The 13,757-nt window shown below is 49.3% G+C and overlaps 3 protein-coding genes across 3 annotated transcripts in view; all 3 read left to right on the forward strand.

Moving 5' to 3' along the window:
* The window catches only part of LOC103253164 (metallothionein-2-like), a 7,359-nt gene extending 4,583 nt beyond the window's left edge, over nt 1–2,776 (forward strand). Inside the window, exons 2-4 of the mRNA XM_008051610.2 lie at nt 1,574–1,661; nt 2,161–2,226; nt 2,550–2,776. Coding sequence (XP_008049801.1) covers nt 1,634–1,661; nt 2,161–2,226; nt 2,550–2,641 — 186 coding nt within the window. The 5' untranslated portion in view covers nt 1,574–1,633 and the 3' untranslated portion in view covers nt 2,642–2,776. The remainder of the gene's footprint in view (nt 1–1,573; nt 1,662–2,160; nt 2,227–2,549) is intronic.
* Nucleotides 2,777–6,068: 3,292 nt separating this feature from the next.
* LOC103253162 (metallothionein-2-like) lies at nt 6,069–7,595 on the forward strand. The gene is made up of 3 exons (XM_008051608.2): nt 6,069–6,240; nt 6,725–6,790; nt 7,359–7,595. Exons 1-3 carry the CDS (start codon nt 6,213–6,215, stop codon nt 7,448–7,450), a joined length of 186 nt encoding a protein of 61 aa, XP_008049799.1. The 5' UTR covers nt 6,069–6,212; the 3' UTR covers nt 7,451–7,595.
* Nucleotides 7,596–12,683: 5,088 nt separating this feature from the next.
* Nucleotides 12,684–13,757, forward strand: LOC110594994 (metallothionein-2-like). Its single transcript, XM_021709391.1, has 3 exons — nt 12,684–12,711; nt 13,281–13,346; nt 13,666–13,757. The coding sequence occupies exons 1-3, from the start codon at nt 12,684–12,686 to the stop codon at nt 13,755–13,757; spliced, it is 186 nt and encodes a 61-aa protein (XP_021565066.1).

Consider the following 13,757-nt stretch of genomic DNA (forward strand, 5'->3'; position numbering starts at 1 on the left):
CAATTTGGGAAGAGTACAGAAAGCTAATGGAATTCTAAGACCACAATTCTAAAAGCTCTCAGAAACCCCTTGAACATCCATAACCTAAAGTATTGCCACTATCTTTGATAGCAATAAGATCTGTCCCTTCTAGGATCCACAAGCTCTCTCCTTCTGCGATAACAACAGCTTTTTCCCATGCATTTGCAAATTATCTCCAATCCTAAACTCCACCCTATTACTAGCCGATATGACTAATTACTGCGGGGGACTTATACAATACCTACAGTTTTGTCACCAACAGGTACAAGCTGCATTTTAAAACACCCACCTACACAGCCTCTGCAGGATCTCAACCCTGAAGGTTTGGTTTTCTGAAAAAACATCAGAGAAAAACTACCCTTGAGCCTCAGTGGAAAAGACCTTAATCAGGAACCGTTAGCAACTAACACAGGAAAGAAAAAAAAATTCCAAGGTATTGATACTTAAATTCCTGTTTCCCAGCTCAAAAGATACACATCACTTTTATCCAGACTACTGAATGCTCATTCGTTTAAACTAAGAATTCTTAGGAACCCTCCAGAAACTGCTAGCTGCAAAAGTTGACGGCTTCAGCCCAAGGTTAATTTTCTGATTCTTCAGCAACCGTTTTCTTTCCTTTTACTCTCCCGCTCATCTTGCCTTTTGTACTTTACATTCTCCAGTAACAGACTAAAAGACTTCTCAGTATGTTCTCCCTTCTTTTCATCCTGTGACTTATGACCCCTTATGGTCTTCTTTCACTTAAGAAAAAACAAAGCACTCTGATGAGTTTTTCTTAGACCATCCCTACTGCTCTGAATTTAACTGTTCACTGACAAAAATAATGAATCATTCTTCCTGAAACACTTTAGAAGGTACATTTCCTTTTGTAGGCCTTTTCTGGTTCTTAAGTTTCCCTCACATCATTAACCCCAAACTTCAGTCTCATAAAAAGTGTTCCTTCACCTGAGGACCAATAGGATGCTTCTGCTGAAGTAACTACAACCCTATTAAAAATCCTCGCCTACCAGGAATAGGAGCTAATATTGGGGTTAGGCCTGATTTACAATAGTTTTTTCTCTTCAGAGACAATCTAGCCTGATTTTTAGGAGCTGTTGAGCTCCACTCAAGGAATCTGCCCATGCAATGGATGTAGAATTAGCTCACATGAGATGATACCCTCCCAATAGAGTCTGTGCCCCATTAGGATACCATTTCTTATGTGGACATCAGACTTACATCTTCCTGCCAAACACTAACTTATCCAGTATACTGGATAAGTATTTGAGGTAACTGTTAGAGACTTTCAGATACTTAAAACTCCCACCTCTCCTGTCAATCATGTTTTCCTGAAGAGGCGAGCACAAGCTAATTTGGGTAAGTCCCAGGAAAGATATCTGACTCTCTACATGTGTGCTCTGTGAGCTGCAGTTCCCACAATGGTGAAAAGGTGGTCCAATCCTTGTCTCTGACTCTAGCAGATGCCATAAACTACACAACTTCTGCTCTAGAAGCACCTTTAGCCTCCCTAAAAAATATCAGTTAACTCAAAAAAAAAAAATACCGAGCAGCCTCCCACGTGCCCCGCTGTCTCTTCGCTCTCGCCTGGAACTGCCGCTCGCCAGGGCTCGACATGGACCCCAACTGCTCCTGCGCCGCTGGTAAGGGACGCCCGGCTCTGCGCCTTGGGATGCCCATTTGCCAGACCCAGAAGAGCGTGTCCAAGGGTTTGAGGAAACGCATTTGGACTTCTGGGCTCCTGACCTTGGTCCAGGGCTGGATTTCTGGCCAAGCCCTGGGAGCGCTTCCCTTCTCCCTCGACCTCTAGGACAGAGTTGAAGGTTCGGAGGCTCAAGCTGTCCTGCTGAATGTCCCCCAGTTATTCGGGGGAGTCCTCTGTGGCCCCAGTACGCCTTCCAGGCTGAGAAAGCGGGACATTGCCTCTTCTGCTTGAGGACAGGAGGTCCTGGTCTTGCTGGGCAGTGTCTGCAGCCTGGGAGCTTCCTGCTGGGCTAAAGCAGGAGGGAAGAGGGGATGGGGCTTCTTATGCCCTAAGCGGGGGCTGGCCCTCACAGATTAGGGGGCACTGGAGACTCACTGACCAAACGCTCCCCCAGCTGTGTCTCTCTGTGCTCACCTCTGACCTTCTCTTCCTTGCAGGTGACTCCTGCACCTGTGCTGGCTCCTGCAAGTGCAAAGAGTGCAAATGCAAGTCCTGTAAGAAAAGTGAGTGGGGACCTCCTTTGGGAATCCAGGGCTAGGATGAAGTTGGGAGGAGCAACAGGTCCTGAGCGTGTGCTTCTGGGAACTGGCCTTCCTCGGTCCCTGTTGGCCACGCCATTCCCTTCCAGTCTTTCTGTCCAGAGCTCAGCAGAGGCAGGGCAGCGTCTTGCTATTGGGACACAACTTCCAAGGCTTCACCTATTGTCTCAGAACAGAGCCGTGTCCCCTAGAACCATCAGTCCTCCGGGGCTTGTGCCACACCTCCGATGAGCAGGGAGGCACCTGGCTAGTCTGCTCTGACCTCCCGCACTCTCCTTTCTTCCCAGGCTGTTGCCCCTGCTGCCCTGTGGGCTGTGCCAAGTGTGCCCAGGGCTGCGTCTGCAAAGAGACATCGGACAAGTGCAGCTGCTGCGCCTGAGGTCGGGAGACCCTGATCCCAGATGGAGGTGGAGCCATGCGTATAAACCTAGATATTTTTCTCATACATTCCTGACCCTTTGCTACATTAAAAAAAAATGAAACACATGAATCATAATAAAAGTTATTGAATTTATTCTGACTCTTTTCCTTTTTGCCTTGCAAATATGGGACTTGGGTCCCTTATGACAGGGGTAGGGATTGAACTGGGTGTGAGTCTGGGACTCTGGATGGAATGTGAGTCCCTGAAAACCTGAGTGCCCTGGGCAAGCCAGGCTGCCTCCCTGAGTTTCCTCTGGTGTACAACGGCATCACATCGTGACACATCATATGAGGGAAGGGACAGACGCACAGGATGGCCACATTTTCTAATCAAATATGGCACAGAAACTTCAACCCTCATTATCATGCTCTGATTTTCCTGCCCATCTTCAGTTTCTCATGGAATTTATGCTTCAACGCGATTATAGTATTTTCCCAGCAAGATGAAATGTACGTAGTCATGGGATCCAGGTGAAGTATTTTAAGTCTGTGAGTGCAGGGGTGATGGTGGTGCCTGCAGTTTGGTGGGTGTGGGTGTGCTTTATTTAAAAAGAAGTGAGGCCTTGGGTCTCATCGATGCCACCTGTTTGTTGGGGAAATGTTGTTTGATGTTTCAAAGAGGAAGAGGAGCCTCGTGGCCTAGAAGTCCATGGGGGGAGAACTATAAGTGCGAAGACTGCCTGTGTCAGGTGCAGGGGTTTTGGTGTTGGGCAGTATTTAGTTCAGTACCCACTTCCCAACTTACTGACTGTGGCCCAGGAAAGTTGCTCAGCTCTCTGGGTCTCTATCTCCTCATTTGTACAGAGAATACAGTATGTCTATGTATGGATTAAATTAGACCATGGCCTGGCTCCTGGCTGAGCCTTAATAAACAAACACCATCATGATGACTTTGTCTATGTAAACTTTTTTTTTTTAGTCTGAGTCTCACTCTTGTCCAGACTGGAGTATAGTGGCACAATCATGGCTCACAGCCACCTTGACCTCTAGGTTCATTCAGTCCTTCCATCTCAGCCTCCCAAGTAGCTGGGACTATAAGTGTATACTACCACAACCAGGTCATTTTTTTATTAGTAGTAAAGATGGTTCTCACTATGTTGCCCAGATTCTTCTCTAAATCCTGGGCTCAAGCAATCCTTTCACCTTGGCTACCCAAATGACTGAAATTATAGGCCTGAGTCACCAACTCGGTTAGATGAACTTCTTAGAGAGAAAATCTTGGTAAGTGTCAGCAAGTTCCTGGAGAAAGGCTCATAGGTTTGGAAGCATTGCTCTGGACTGGTGTTGGGAATGAGATCGCAGCCACGCTGACCCAGTGCCAGGAGAAGTGTGGATGTCCTCCTGCAGAAAGTCCTCTTCAGTGACTTTCAGTGACACACTGCCCAGCATTTGAATGCATATGAAAGCCCCCCCCCCACTTCATGCCATTTGATCTTCTCACAGTCTCATGAATGACAGCCACAGGTCTCATGACCTGGATATCCAATATGCATGGCTGAAGTACTTGTGTTATCTTCCAGTGCAGCTAAACCTCCTGCCCAAGTCACAGAGCACAGAAGTAAAGGGATGAATCAACCTATACTACATCTGGCCTGTCCCCCTAACCTCAACTGGAAGATCATTTCATCCCTGGATGCTAAGCCATGCCTGTCCCAGTTCAAAGGCATAAAGGCCCTTTGGAATGGACCAATTTCGTTCTTGACTTGAGAGATGGCAACTGACTCCCAGAAAGGTCACTGAGCCACATGCAAAAGTGTCTAACGGCCAAAGCAGTGCCCTTCCCACTGCTGCCTCTGTGCCAGATTTTCAGCATCCTCACCTTCCATGTGACTTAGGGGCACAGGGTGGTGGGTGAGGACGTGATGCTGCAGTCAACATGCGTGGGTGCAAATTCCACTTCTGTCACTTTTAGCTGCTCAACACAACCTTTAGTGACTCCGTCTTCTCAACTATACAAGGAGCATAATAATTGCCACTGGCTTGTGGGATTAAATGAGGTAATACACGGAAGGAACTTAAGATACCTGGCAAGGGAGAGTGGCCTATGATATAAGCTATTGCTTTTTTAAAACATCATTTTACAAAGCATAGGGGATACTTACTTACACGCAAACAGTGCAGCCAGCCCTGGTGTGCTTAGCCGTATGTCCTGTCCTCTCATCTGGCAGAAGAATGTGAGACCTGTGGTTCACAGACAGCCAGTCACTCTTCCCACAAAACTGCCATCAACACTTGGGTTATAAATCTATGAGAAAGATTCTGTGCCTCATGTTAGATACAGAGGAATGACTGCCATTTCTGCTACCACCATAATGTTTTACTCTGTATTTTACATGGAGATGAGTAATATTTTCTTATATGTATTTTTCTGAAAAGCAATTCTTTATCACAATCCAAAATGATTATCAGCTTTATTCTGTCCATAGAAGATAGCCAGAGTATTATATATGTGTGTGTCTGTATGTTACACTCATGGATTGCTTTTGTCACTGGTCTTGGCAGAACTGGTGACCTATTGTTTAAAAGACGTCCAGCAATAGGGAATTGTTGAAGACATTCTTGGGCCCCAGGAGTGGTTTACTTCTTTCCCTAGAGAAGTTTACTGAATTCACATCAGTGACAAATTTTTAACTCTGTGACCAGGAGCCCGGTACTTGATCTCTCCTTGTAGTCCTTCCATGAGTAAAATGGGTTTTAAATAGTATTTCCCTCTAGGATTGTTGGGAGTTTCAGAGAACAAGTGTTATTAAAAAGGGACTTTCCAGAACTGTTATGTGACGGTCAGTCTTGGTTTTTATTTTTCTTTTTTCTTTCCCGATGTTGTTTCAGTATATTATCCAAGCTGGACTTCAATTCCTGGGCTCAAGCGATCCTCCCCTTTCAGCCTCTAGAGCAGCTGTGACTACAGGTGTGGGCTACTGCACCCAGCTGCTCTCTTATTTACGGCAGGGTCTGCATGTCACCCAAGGGACCCCTCTTCTGGGACACCTCACATTGCAGCACTGCCGACCTGGAGTGGGTGGGCCGGCTGGGCTAGGGGACTCTGAAGGACACATCCTCCCCACCTGTGCACACAACTTCCTCTGCTTCCCGCTCCCGCCGACCCCCGACCCCGGACCGGGCTGAGCTTGAGTTGGGGTTGCACATGGCACCCCGGAAAGGAGCTGCCGCAGGACAGCGGCGTGGGGGTGTGGTGCGAAGACGGCAGGATCTGGGGTTCCTGGAACACCCAGGGCGGGGGTGGCGACAACCTCGGGCACGCCGTGTACAGCCCCGCCCTCCTCTCCCTCCAGCCACCGCCCGCGGTGCGAGCCAGTTGTGCTCAGAAGTACTGCGCCCGGCCCGCCCGCTGCACACAGAACCGCCCTGGACCCTCGTCAGGGCGGGTGCAAATAACCGGGCTTGGCCTCTGCGCCCGGCCCCCTCCCCTGACTATAAAGGAAGCAGCTGCCTCCTGGGCTCCACAAACCTTCCACGTGCTCCGCTGCCTCTTCCCTCTCTCCTGCAACTCCAGCCTTGCCTGGATCGACATGGATCCCAACTGCTCCTGCAACGCTGGTAAGGGACGCTGGGTTTCTGGGCCTTGGCATCTCCATCATGAGCCCACTGGACAGATGTCATAGGAGTGGTGTTGTCATTTTGTGTTCAGGTCAACCTAAAGCCTTTAGTGCATAGTTCTAGTGCTTTCCTGTCATCAAGTGCCTTCATCACCCTAGAACTTTTCCATTCTCTATCATATCATAGACGAGAGCCCTCAGGCGTAGGACTGTCCTGCTCCATGTCACCTAGGTAGTCCGGGGCAGCTAGGTGCAATCCCAATCCTCTGTCTAGTATTTGGGTTGCCTGGGCTGCATGGGAGACCGGGTACATGGTCTTTTCAGGATTTAGGACAAGAAACCATCCTAGCCTGAAGTGGGTGGTGAGGGTAGACCTCACTGTGCTGCAAGGTCTGTCCTGGCACTCAGCTGGGAGCATTTGTTGACCGACTGCTGCCCTGTCTGCATCTCCCCCAGTGCTCACCCCATCCTTCTCTTCCTTGCAGGTGGCTCCTGTGCCTGTGCTGACTCCTGCAAGTGCAAAGAGTGCAGATGCACGTCCTGCAAGAAGAGTGAGTGGGGACCTTCCTTGGTATTCTTTGTTTGAGTCTGAGGAGGGGTCCCGGAGCCAACCAGCTTCTCGCATCCCCTCCCCTCAGCATCAGGTTCTGGGTCAGAGCCTGAAGAAATTCAGTGACAGTTGATTCCCAAAGTTCATTCTTAAAATGGGGAAACTGTTGGGGGGTGGGGGAGAGCCCACCTGAGGACATTCTTGGTGGTTCTGGGAGCTGGTCTTTCTGTGTCCCAGAGGTCTTGTCTTCCACTCCAGCAGGATGAAGCCTTCCTTTTTGGTCTCTGTTCTTTCCTGGACTGTGAAGTGGCTAGACAGTTTTTTCCAAGGGAGACCCTTACCCCAAAGATCCCCCAATTGTCTCTTGACCGAGCTGTACCCTCCAGAATTCAAGGTTCTCTGGGGCTTGCATCTGCCTATGGAGGCATGAACACGTATATTTAAACCTAAGGCGTTGCTGTGTTTGCTAGAAGGATGAGGCCCTAGGGCTGAGAGCAGGGTTTGTGCAAAGCTAGAGGTCAGGGAGGTACCTGGTCAAGTCAGCTCTGACGGCTCTATCTCCTTTCTAGGCTGCTGCTCCTGCTGCCCCGTGGACTGTGCCAAGTGTGCCCAGGGCTGTGTATGCAAAGAGGCATCAGCCAAGTGCAGCTGCTATGCCTGATGTTGGGAGGGCCTGATTCCAGATGGAGATAGAAGGACACGTATAAACTTGGTGGTTGTGGTTTTTTTTATCCTATCCTATTCCATTTGCTGCATTTTTTTCCCCTAATGAAATGTGTGACTGACAATAAATGTTATTGACTTTATTCTGGCTCTGATTTCTTTCTTTTTTGAGTTGGATTCTTGCTCTATCACCCAGGCTGAAGGGCAGTGGCACGCTCCCAGCCACTGCAGGCTCCACCCACTGGGCTCAGGCGATCCTTCCACCTCAGCCTTACAAGTAGCTGGAACTACAGGCACGTGCCACCCTGCTTGGCAATTTTTTTACTTATTGTAGAGATGAGGTCCTGCCACATTGCCCAGGCTGGTCTAGAACCCACGGATTCAGGCAATCCTCTCACCTCGGCCTCCCAAAGTGCTGGGATTATCGGCATGAACCACCACGCCCGTCCTTCTGATTTCTTTTTATGCCCAGGAAATAAGAACTTCATACCCAACAGAACTTGGCTGAGGGATGGCATTAACAGTCCAGATCCCTGTGTCCTGGGACAATGTCCGATCAAGTGACACACTGAGTGCCTTAAGGCAAGCCAGGTTCCCCATTTCAGCATCAGTTCCTCAGCTAGAAACACAAAAGCATTTGTCAGATGATGTAGTAGCATGTGTTTGTCACAGACCTAAATTTTGATAAGATAAAATAATATGCATTCAAATGACAAAAATAATAACACAAAATAGAAAACCATTTTTATAATAAACAGACACAATTCAATGAATAAAAAAAGAAAATAGCTGGCAAGGCAAAATAATTACAAACATTAACCATTTTTTAGGGTATACGTATCAGACTGGAAACATTTCCCAGCTGGCCTGGTGTGGGGATCACACACCTTCAGCTGTGCTGGTCAGGCCATCCCCATGGACACCCTCAGTCTGGGTCTGTCCAGTGTCACTAATGGGACTCTTCTACACCTGAGAGCTCATGGTTATCACTGTACACTAAATCCTTGGAAGTTTCTCCAAAGGTCCAGCTCAATTCAGCTCCTCTTTCAAATTCTACTCCTTAGTTCCTTCAAGCAGAGGAGTGAGGAGTGGAGTGGAAGTGCCCAGCATTAACAAGCCAAGATGGAGGATAGATACGTATCCAGGTTTCCAGATGAAGTATTTGCATCTGCCTATGGAGGCGTGAACACATATATTTAAACCTAAGATGTTGTATTTGCTAAAAGGATGAGGTCCCGAGTGATATGCGATTAATGGCAAAATTTCAGTCTCTCTGGCTATTTGTTAAAGATATTTCTGTTTCTTCTTCAATAAGAAGGAGTAGTGGGAACCTAAGAGTCAGGACCATCCTTGCCTACCAGTGGCCTGTGTGAAGAGAGAGTTGTGGAAGGCAGCCTGAGTCAAGGGAATGGGTTTTGGTGTCAGGCAGTCCCAGAGCACAGCCCAGTTCACCACCTAATGACCATGTGGCCTGGGCCAGTGGCTGAACCTCCATGAGTCTTGTTTCCACCTTTGTAGAAAGGAGCTTACATCTCTATGTAGGCATTACATGTGGCAGTGGCCTGGCAATTGGGCAGACATAATAAACAGTGGCATTATGCTTGTGTGGTCCACATGAACTTTCTGGGGAGAGAATTCTGTTAGCTCCCATTAACCACCTTGGGAAAGGCCCATCTGCATAGAGGCATTACTGTGGATTTGAAGTCTGGAATTTTGTGGCTCTGGTCTCATGGGCACATGAATGGCCTCTTGCACAGAACACTACAGGATAAGATAAGACACTGAGCCAGCATTTGCACAGAGAAAAAGCTTTCTTCCTCTACAAGTCATTACCACCACTGACAATATGACATACATGGTTGCCATAAAATTGAACATTTTTCTTTTGCATCACTTTTTTGCTCCCAGGATTGACCCTGATGTTTGTTTTAGTGTAAAGGTTTCAAACAATTAAGAGCTGCCGAAGACATACCATTTAGACCCAAGGATCCTCCACCTTCTTCACTGATCTCTTTTCCTTCAAAGCTGACTGGATTCAGATCCAGCAGGACCACGTACAAGCCCTCTGGTCCTGGACTAGTCACACATACTCCTTGTGTAGTGGTTGTCTGATTAGTAACACGGGTTCATAAAGATCATCCCATTTACAATGTTTTGAGGGGTCAAATAGTCACAGTGATTAAGGTCTGGCAGGGTCTGTGTGCAGTTTTTCAGTCAGGAACATCAGGGACAATGATCCCTCCTTTGGGGGCATCCAAAGCTTTGGGAACTTCCCACCTATAGCCTGGTGGGGCAGCTAGGCTGTGGGAAGTCCCAAGGAAATTAAAGCAAAAGATGACTAAACATATGTGCAGAAAACCTCTCAGGAGAGGAGACTGGAAGAGAGGAAGGCAGAGCCATGTGTCTGCCTTGTGGCTGGGTGGGAGAAACATGGCCAAAGGCCCTAGGTGGGGACAGGGACAGGCCATGGATATAAGGCAAAGGTCACAGCAACAGCCTGTTCTCCTCACACAACTCCCTTGCTGCACTCCATGTCTGGGATCTATCAAGGAACATGAGCATGACGCTGAGGTTGCACACAGACCCTGAGAAGCAGGAAGGTGAGGACAAAGGTGCAGGCCTGCGGTTGGGGATTACCAGATCACCTGGCTCTGAGTTCTCTGAATGCCCAGGGAGGAGAATAGATGCAGTCTGTAGAGAGGACCCCAAGACAAGCATGGAGTCCACCTGCCATCTGGCCACAGGCCCTCAGGCCTTCACTTGTGACAGCAGCCAAAAGGTTGGTGCCAGTGCAGCACACCGAGATGCATGTGGGGGCCGGGTGAGGGAGACCCTTGATTTGACTTGCCTGTCCGCTGAGCACAGCCCAGGCTAGGACATTGAGTTGCTCAGACTTGGCAGGGCAGGGGCAAGGGCTAGGGAAGGGCCTCTGTGCTTTGCCCCCTCTACTGACTAAAAAGGGAGTGGCCACCTCCTGGACTCCACCAGCTTCCCACATGCCCCTCTGCCTCCTCCCTCTCACCTGGAACTTCAGCCTTACCTGGGGTCCTCATGGGCCCCAACGGCTCATGTGCCTCTGGTAAAGGATGCTGAATTTCTGGGCTTAGTGTCTCCAATTTCTTGCCAGAGGATAGAATATCTATGCTGCTGGTGGAGGGCTCATTTAAAGTTCAGAATCTAGTGGTGTGTTTTCCTTGGATTTCTTATGCTTTCTTCCTAGCCAAGCACTTTCATCATCACTTAGAACATACCCATCTTCCCAGTTCCTTCCATTTCTTAGGCTATAGGACAGAGGCTCAAAAAGTCTCCCAGTTGGGCAGGTCCCCAGTGCTCTGTCTAGCATTTCGGCTGTTGGCAGGCAGGGACATGGAATCTTCTGGATTCTTGATATAAAGCCCTGTGGAATACAATCAGGATGGCACCTGCCCAACCTAGCCTGAAGAGTGGTTAGACTTCCTTTTGCCTGAGAGAAACAAGAGTCACCAGGTTTCCTCAGTGCATGGAGCAGGGAGCACATGAAGGACTGTACCCAACATCTACATGACCCTTAATGCTCACTGTTCTCTTCCTTATAGGTGTCTCCAGCGCCTGCTCTGGCTCCTACACGTGCAAAGTGTGCAGATGCATGTCCTGCAGGAAGAGTGAATGGGGGCCTTCCATGGGAGCCTGGCACCAGGCTGAGTTGGCAGAGATCCGGAACTGGTCTGAGTCTGTGCTCTGGGAAACAGATAGGGAACAGTTCTAGGTTCCTATGTTTCTGTAGGTCTTCTTCTGCCTCTCAATCTTCCCTGTCCTGGGCTCAGGTGAGCCTTGGCCAGTTTTTTGCAGAAAGACTCTCAACGTAAATTCCACCTGTTGTCTCCTGACAGAGTTGTGCCATCTTGAACTCAAGTGTCCTTGGGACTGGGGGCAGGGCTTGTGCCAGGCCCATGTGGGGCAGGGAGGTGCCTGGTAAAATGTGTTCTGACCCCCCACTCTTCCCTTTCTTCCCAGACTGTTGTTTCTGCTGCCCATGGGCAGTGCTAAGTATGCCTGTGGCTGTGTCTACCAAGAGGTACTGGAAAAGTGCAGCTGTTGCTCCTGATGCTGGGAGACCCTGATCCCAGGTAGACATGGAGCAACATGTATAAACCTGGAATTTTTTTTTTTTGCATGCAACTCTGACCCATTCACTACATTCCCTGTTCCATGAAAAAAGTGAATAATGATAAACATTGACTTGATTCTGACTCTGGTTTCATTTGTATGTCTAAAATTGAGGGACTGGGGTGGGTGATTGGACTGGGAGTGCAGATACCTGGGCTTTTATGGAAATGTTCACCCTGACAACCTGAATGCCCTCAGGAAGTCAGGCTGCTCACTGAGCTTCACCTTCTGCAAATTGGAAGAGCAGTGTTCTAGAACACTGGGGGCAGGGAGGGACATCGAGGACACCCTCCGTCTCCTGGCAAATGTGGCACAGATACTCGTCCATCCCTCATTTGCATTATCTGATTTCCCGGCCCAGGTTCAGTTACCAACAAATTTTAGGCTTCAAAGTGCCAACAAGAGGTGAAATCCAACTTTTTAGTTCCTTGAATCCTACAAGGGGCTTCTCAGACTCCACGGTGGAGGAATAATCCTATTTTCTATTTATTCCAGATCTAGACTTTGGTACATACAATAACATTAATGACAGAGATCATGATATCATAGAACAAATGATAAGCCAGTTGTTACATTTAACCAGAAAAGTTCTACAAATATAAGATAACTAGCTGGGAATTGAAGTTTTGAGATCTTTGTTCATATGTTCATGACTCATTTGGATGGCAGACTGGAAACAGCAGACTGGCCCCATTGTGGACACACACCTTGAGCAGCACAGGCCAGGACATTCCCACATGGAGCCAGGAGTTGGTTCCAGGAACCCCAAGTGCAGGAGAGACAGGCATGGAAACTGGGAACCATCAGAAGCACAGCCCTGTCCCCCCTCTCCCCGAGCATAGCCAAAATGGGTGTCCCCCTCAGTGAACCAAGGGGCCTTCAGAGATCCTGTCCTGGGCACACTGGCTGGGTATAGCCTGGCACCATACTTGGAGGGGCCGGTGCAAAGACCTGGGTGGAGCCTCTGTGCCTGGCTCCCTCCCCTGACTGTAAAGTGAGCTGTGACTTCCTGGACTACACCAGCTTCACACCTGTCAGCTGCCTCTTCCCTCTCTCCTGGAACTGCAGCCTCGCCTGGGCTCGACATGGACCCCAACTGTTCCTGCGCTGCTGGTAAGAAAAGCCCGGCTCTGCGCCTTGGGATTCCCGTTTCCCTGACACAGAGGCGTGTCCCTGGGTTTCAGGAGACGTGTTTTGAGTTCGGGCCTCCTTTATTTCATCCAGGGCTGGATTTCTGGCCAAGCCCTGGGAGCATTTCCCTTCTCCCTAGGCCTCTGTGACAGAGTTGAGGGTTCTGAGGCTCAAGGCTGTCCTGCTTAATGTCACCCACTTTTTCAGGGAGCTCCTGTCAGACCCCAGTACCCTTTCCAGACTCTCAGCAGCCAAGACTCCTGGGAGACAGGGGACATTGCCTCTTCTGTTTAGGATAGGAGATCCTGCCACATGGCCCCTTCCTCCTGTGCTGTGTCTGGAGTCTGGAACCCTCCTGGTGGTGTAAAGCAGGACAGCACTTGCCTTTCCCAGCACAAGGAGAGAGGGCATGGGGCTTCCTCTGCCCCTGAAGGGGACAGGAGCTCTGGGACTTGCCCTCACAGAGGAGGGGGCACTGGAGACTCACTAACCAACTGCTACTCTGTCTGCAAACCCCTTTGTACTCACTTCTGGTCTTCTCTTCCTTTCAGGTGACACCTGTGCCTGTGCTGACTCCTACAAGTCCAGAGAGTGCAAATGTATGTCTTGCAAGAAGAGTGAGTGGGGGCCTTCCCTGGGAACTTCGGGCCTGCGGTTGGGAGAGATTCAGAGCTGGTTCTGAGTCTGTGCTTCTGGGAAAGGCCTTTCTTTGCCCCTGTTGACCATTCCTTCTCCAGGTTTTCTGCCCTGAGCTCAGCTGTGACTGGGTAGCCTCTTGCTATTGGGACATATCCCCCAAGAGTTCCTCCAAGTATCTCAGTTAGACCCATGCCCTTCTGAACTCAGTTCAGTCCAGGGCTTGTGCCAGTCCTCTGCTGGGCAGAGAGGTGCCTGTTCACGTCTACTCTGACCTCCCACTCTCTCCTTTCTTCCCAGGTTCCTGCTCCTGCTGCCCCGTGGGCTGTGCCAAGTGTGCCCAGGGCTGTGTCTGCAAAGAGTCATTGGACAAGTACAGCTTCTGTGCCTGA

This window comes from Carlito syrichta, unplaced genomic scaffold, assembly GCF_000164805.1.
Source record: "Carlito syrichta isolate Samal-C Ts95f unplaced genomic scaffold, Tarsius_syrichta-2.0.1 Scaffold205434, whole genome shotgun sequence".
Lineage (NCBI taxonomy): Eukaryota > Metazoa > Chordata > Mammalia > Primates > Tarsiidae > Carlito > Carlito syrichta.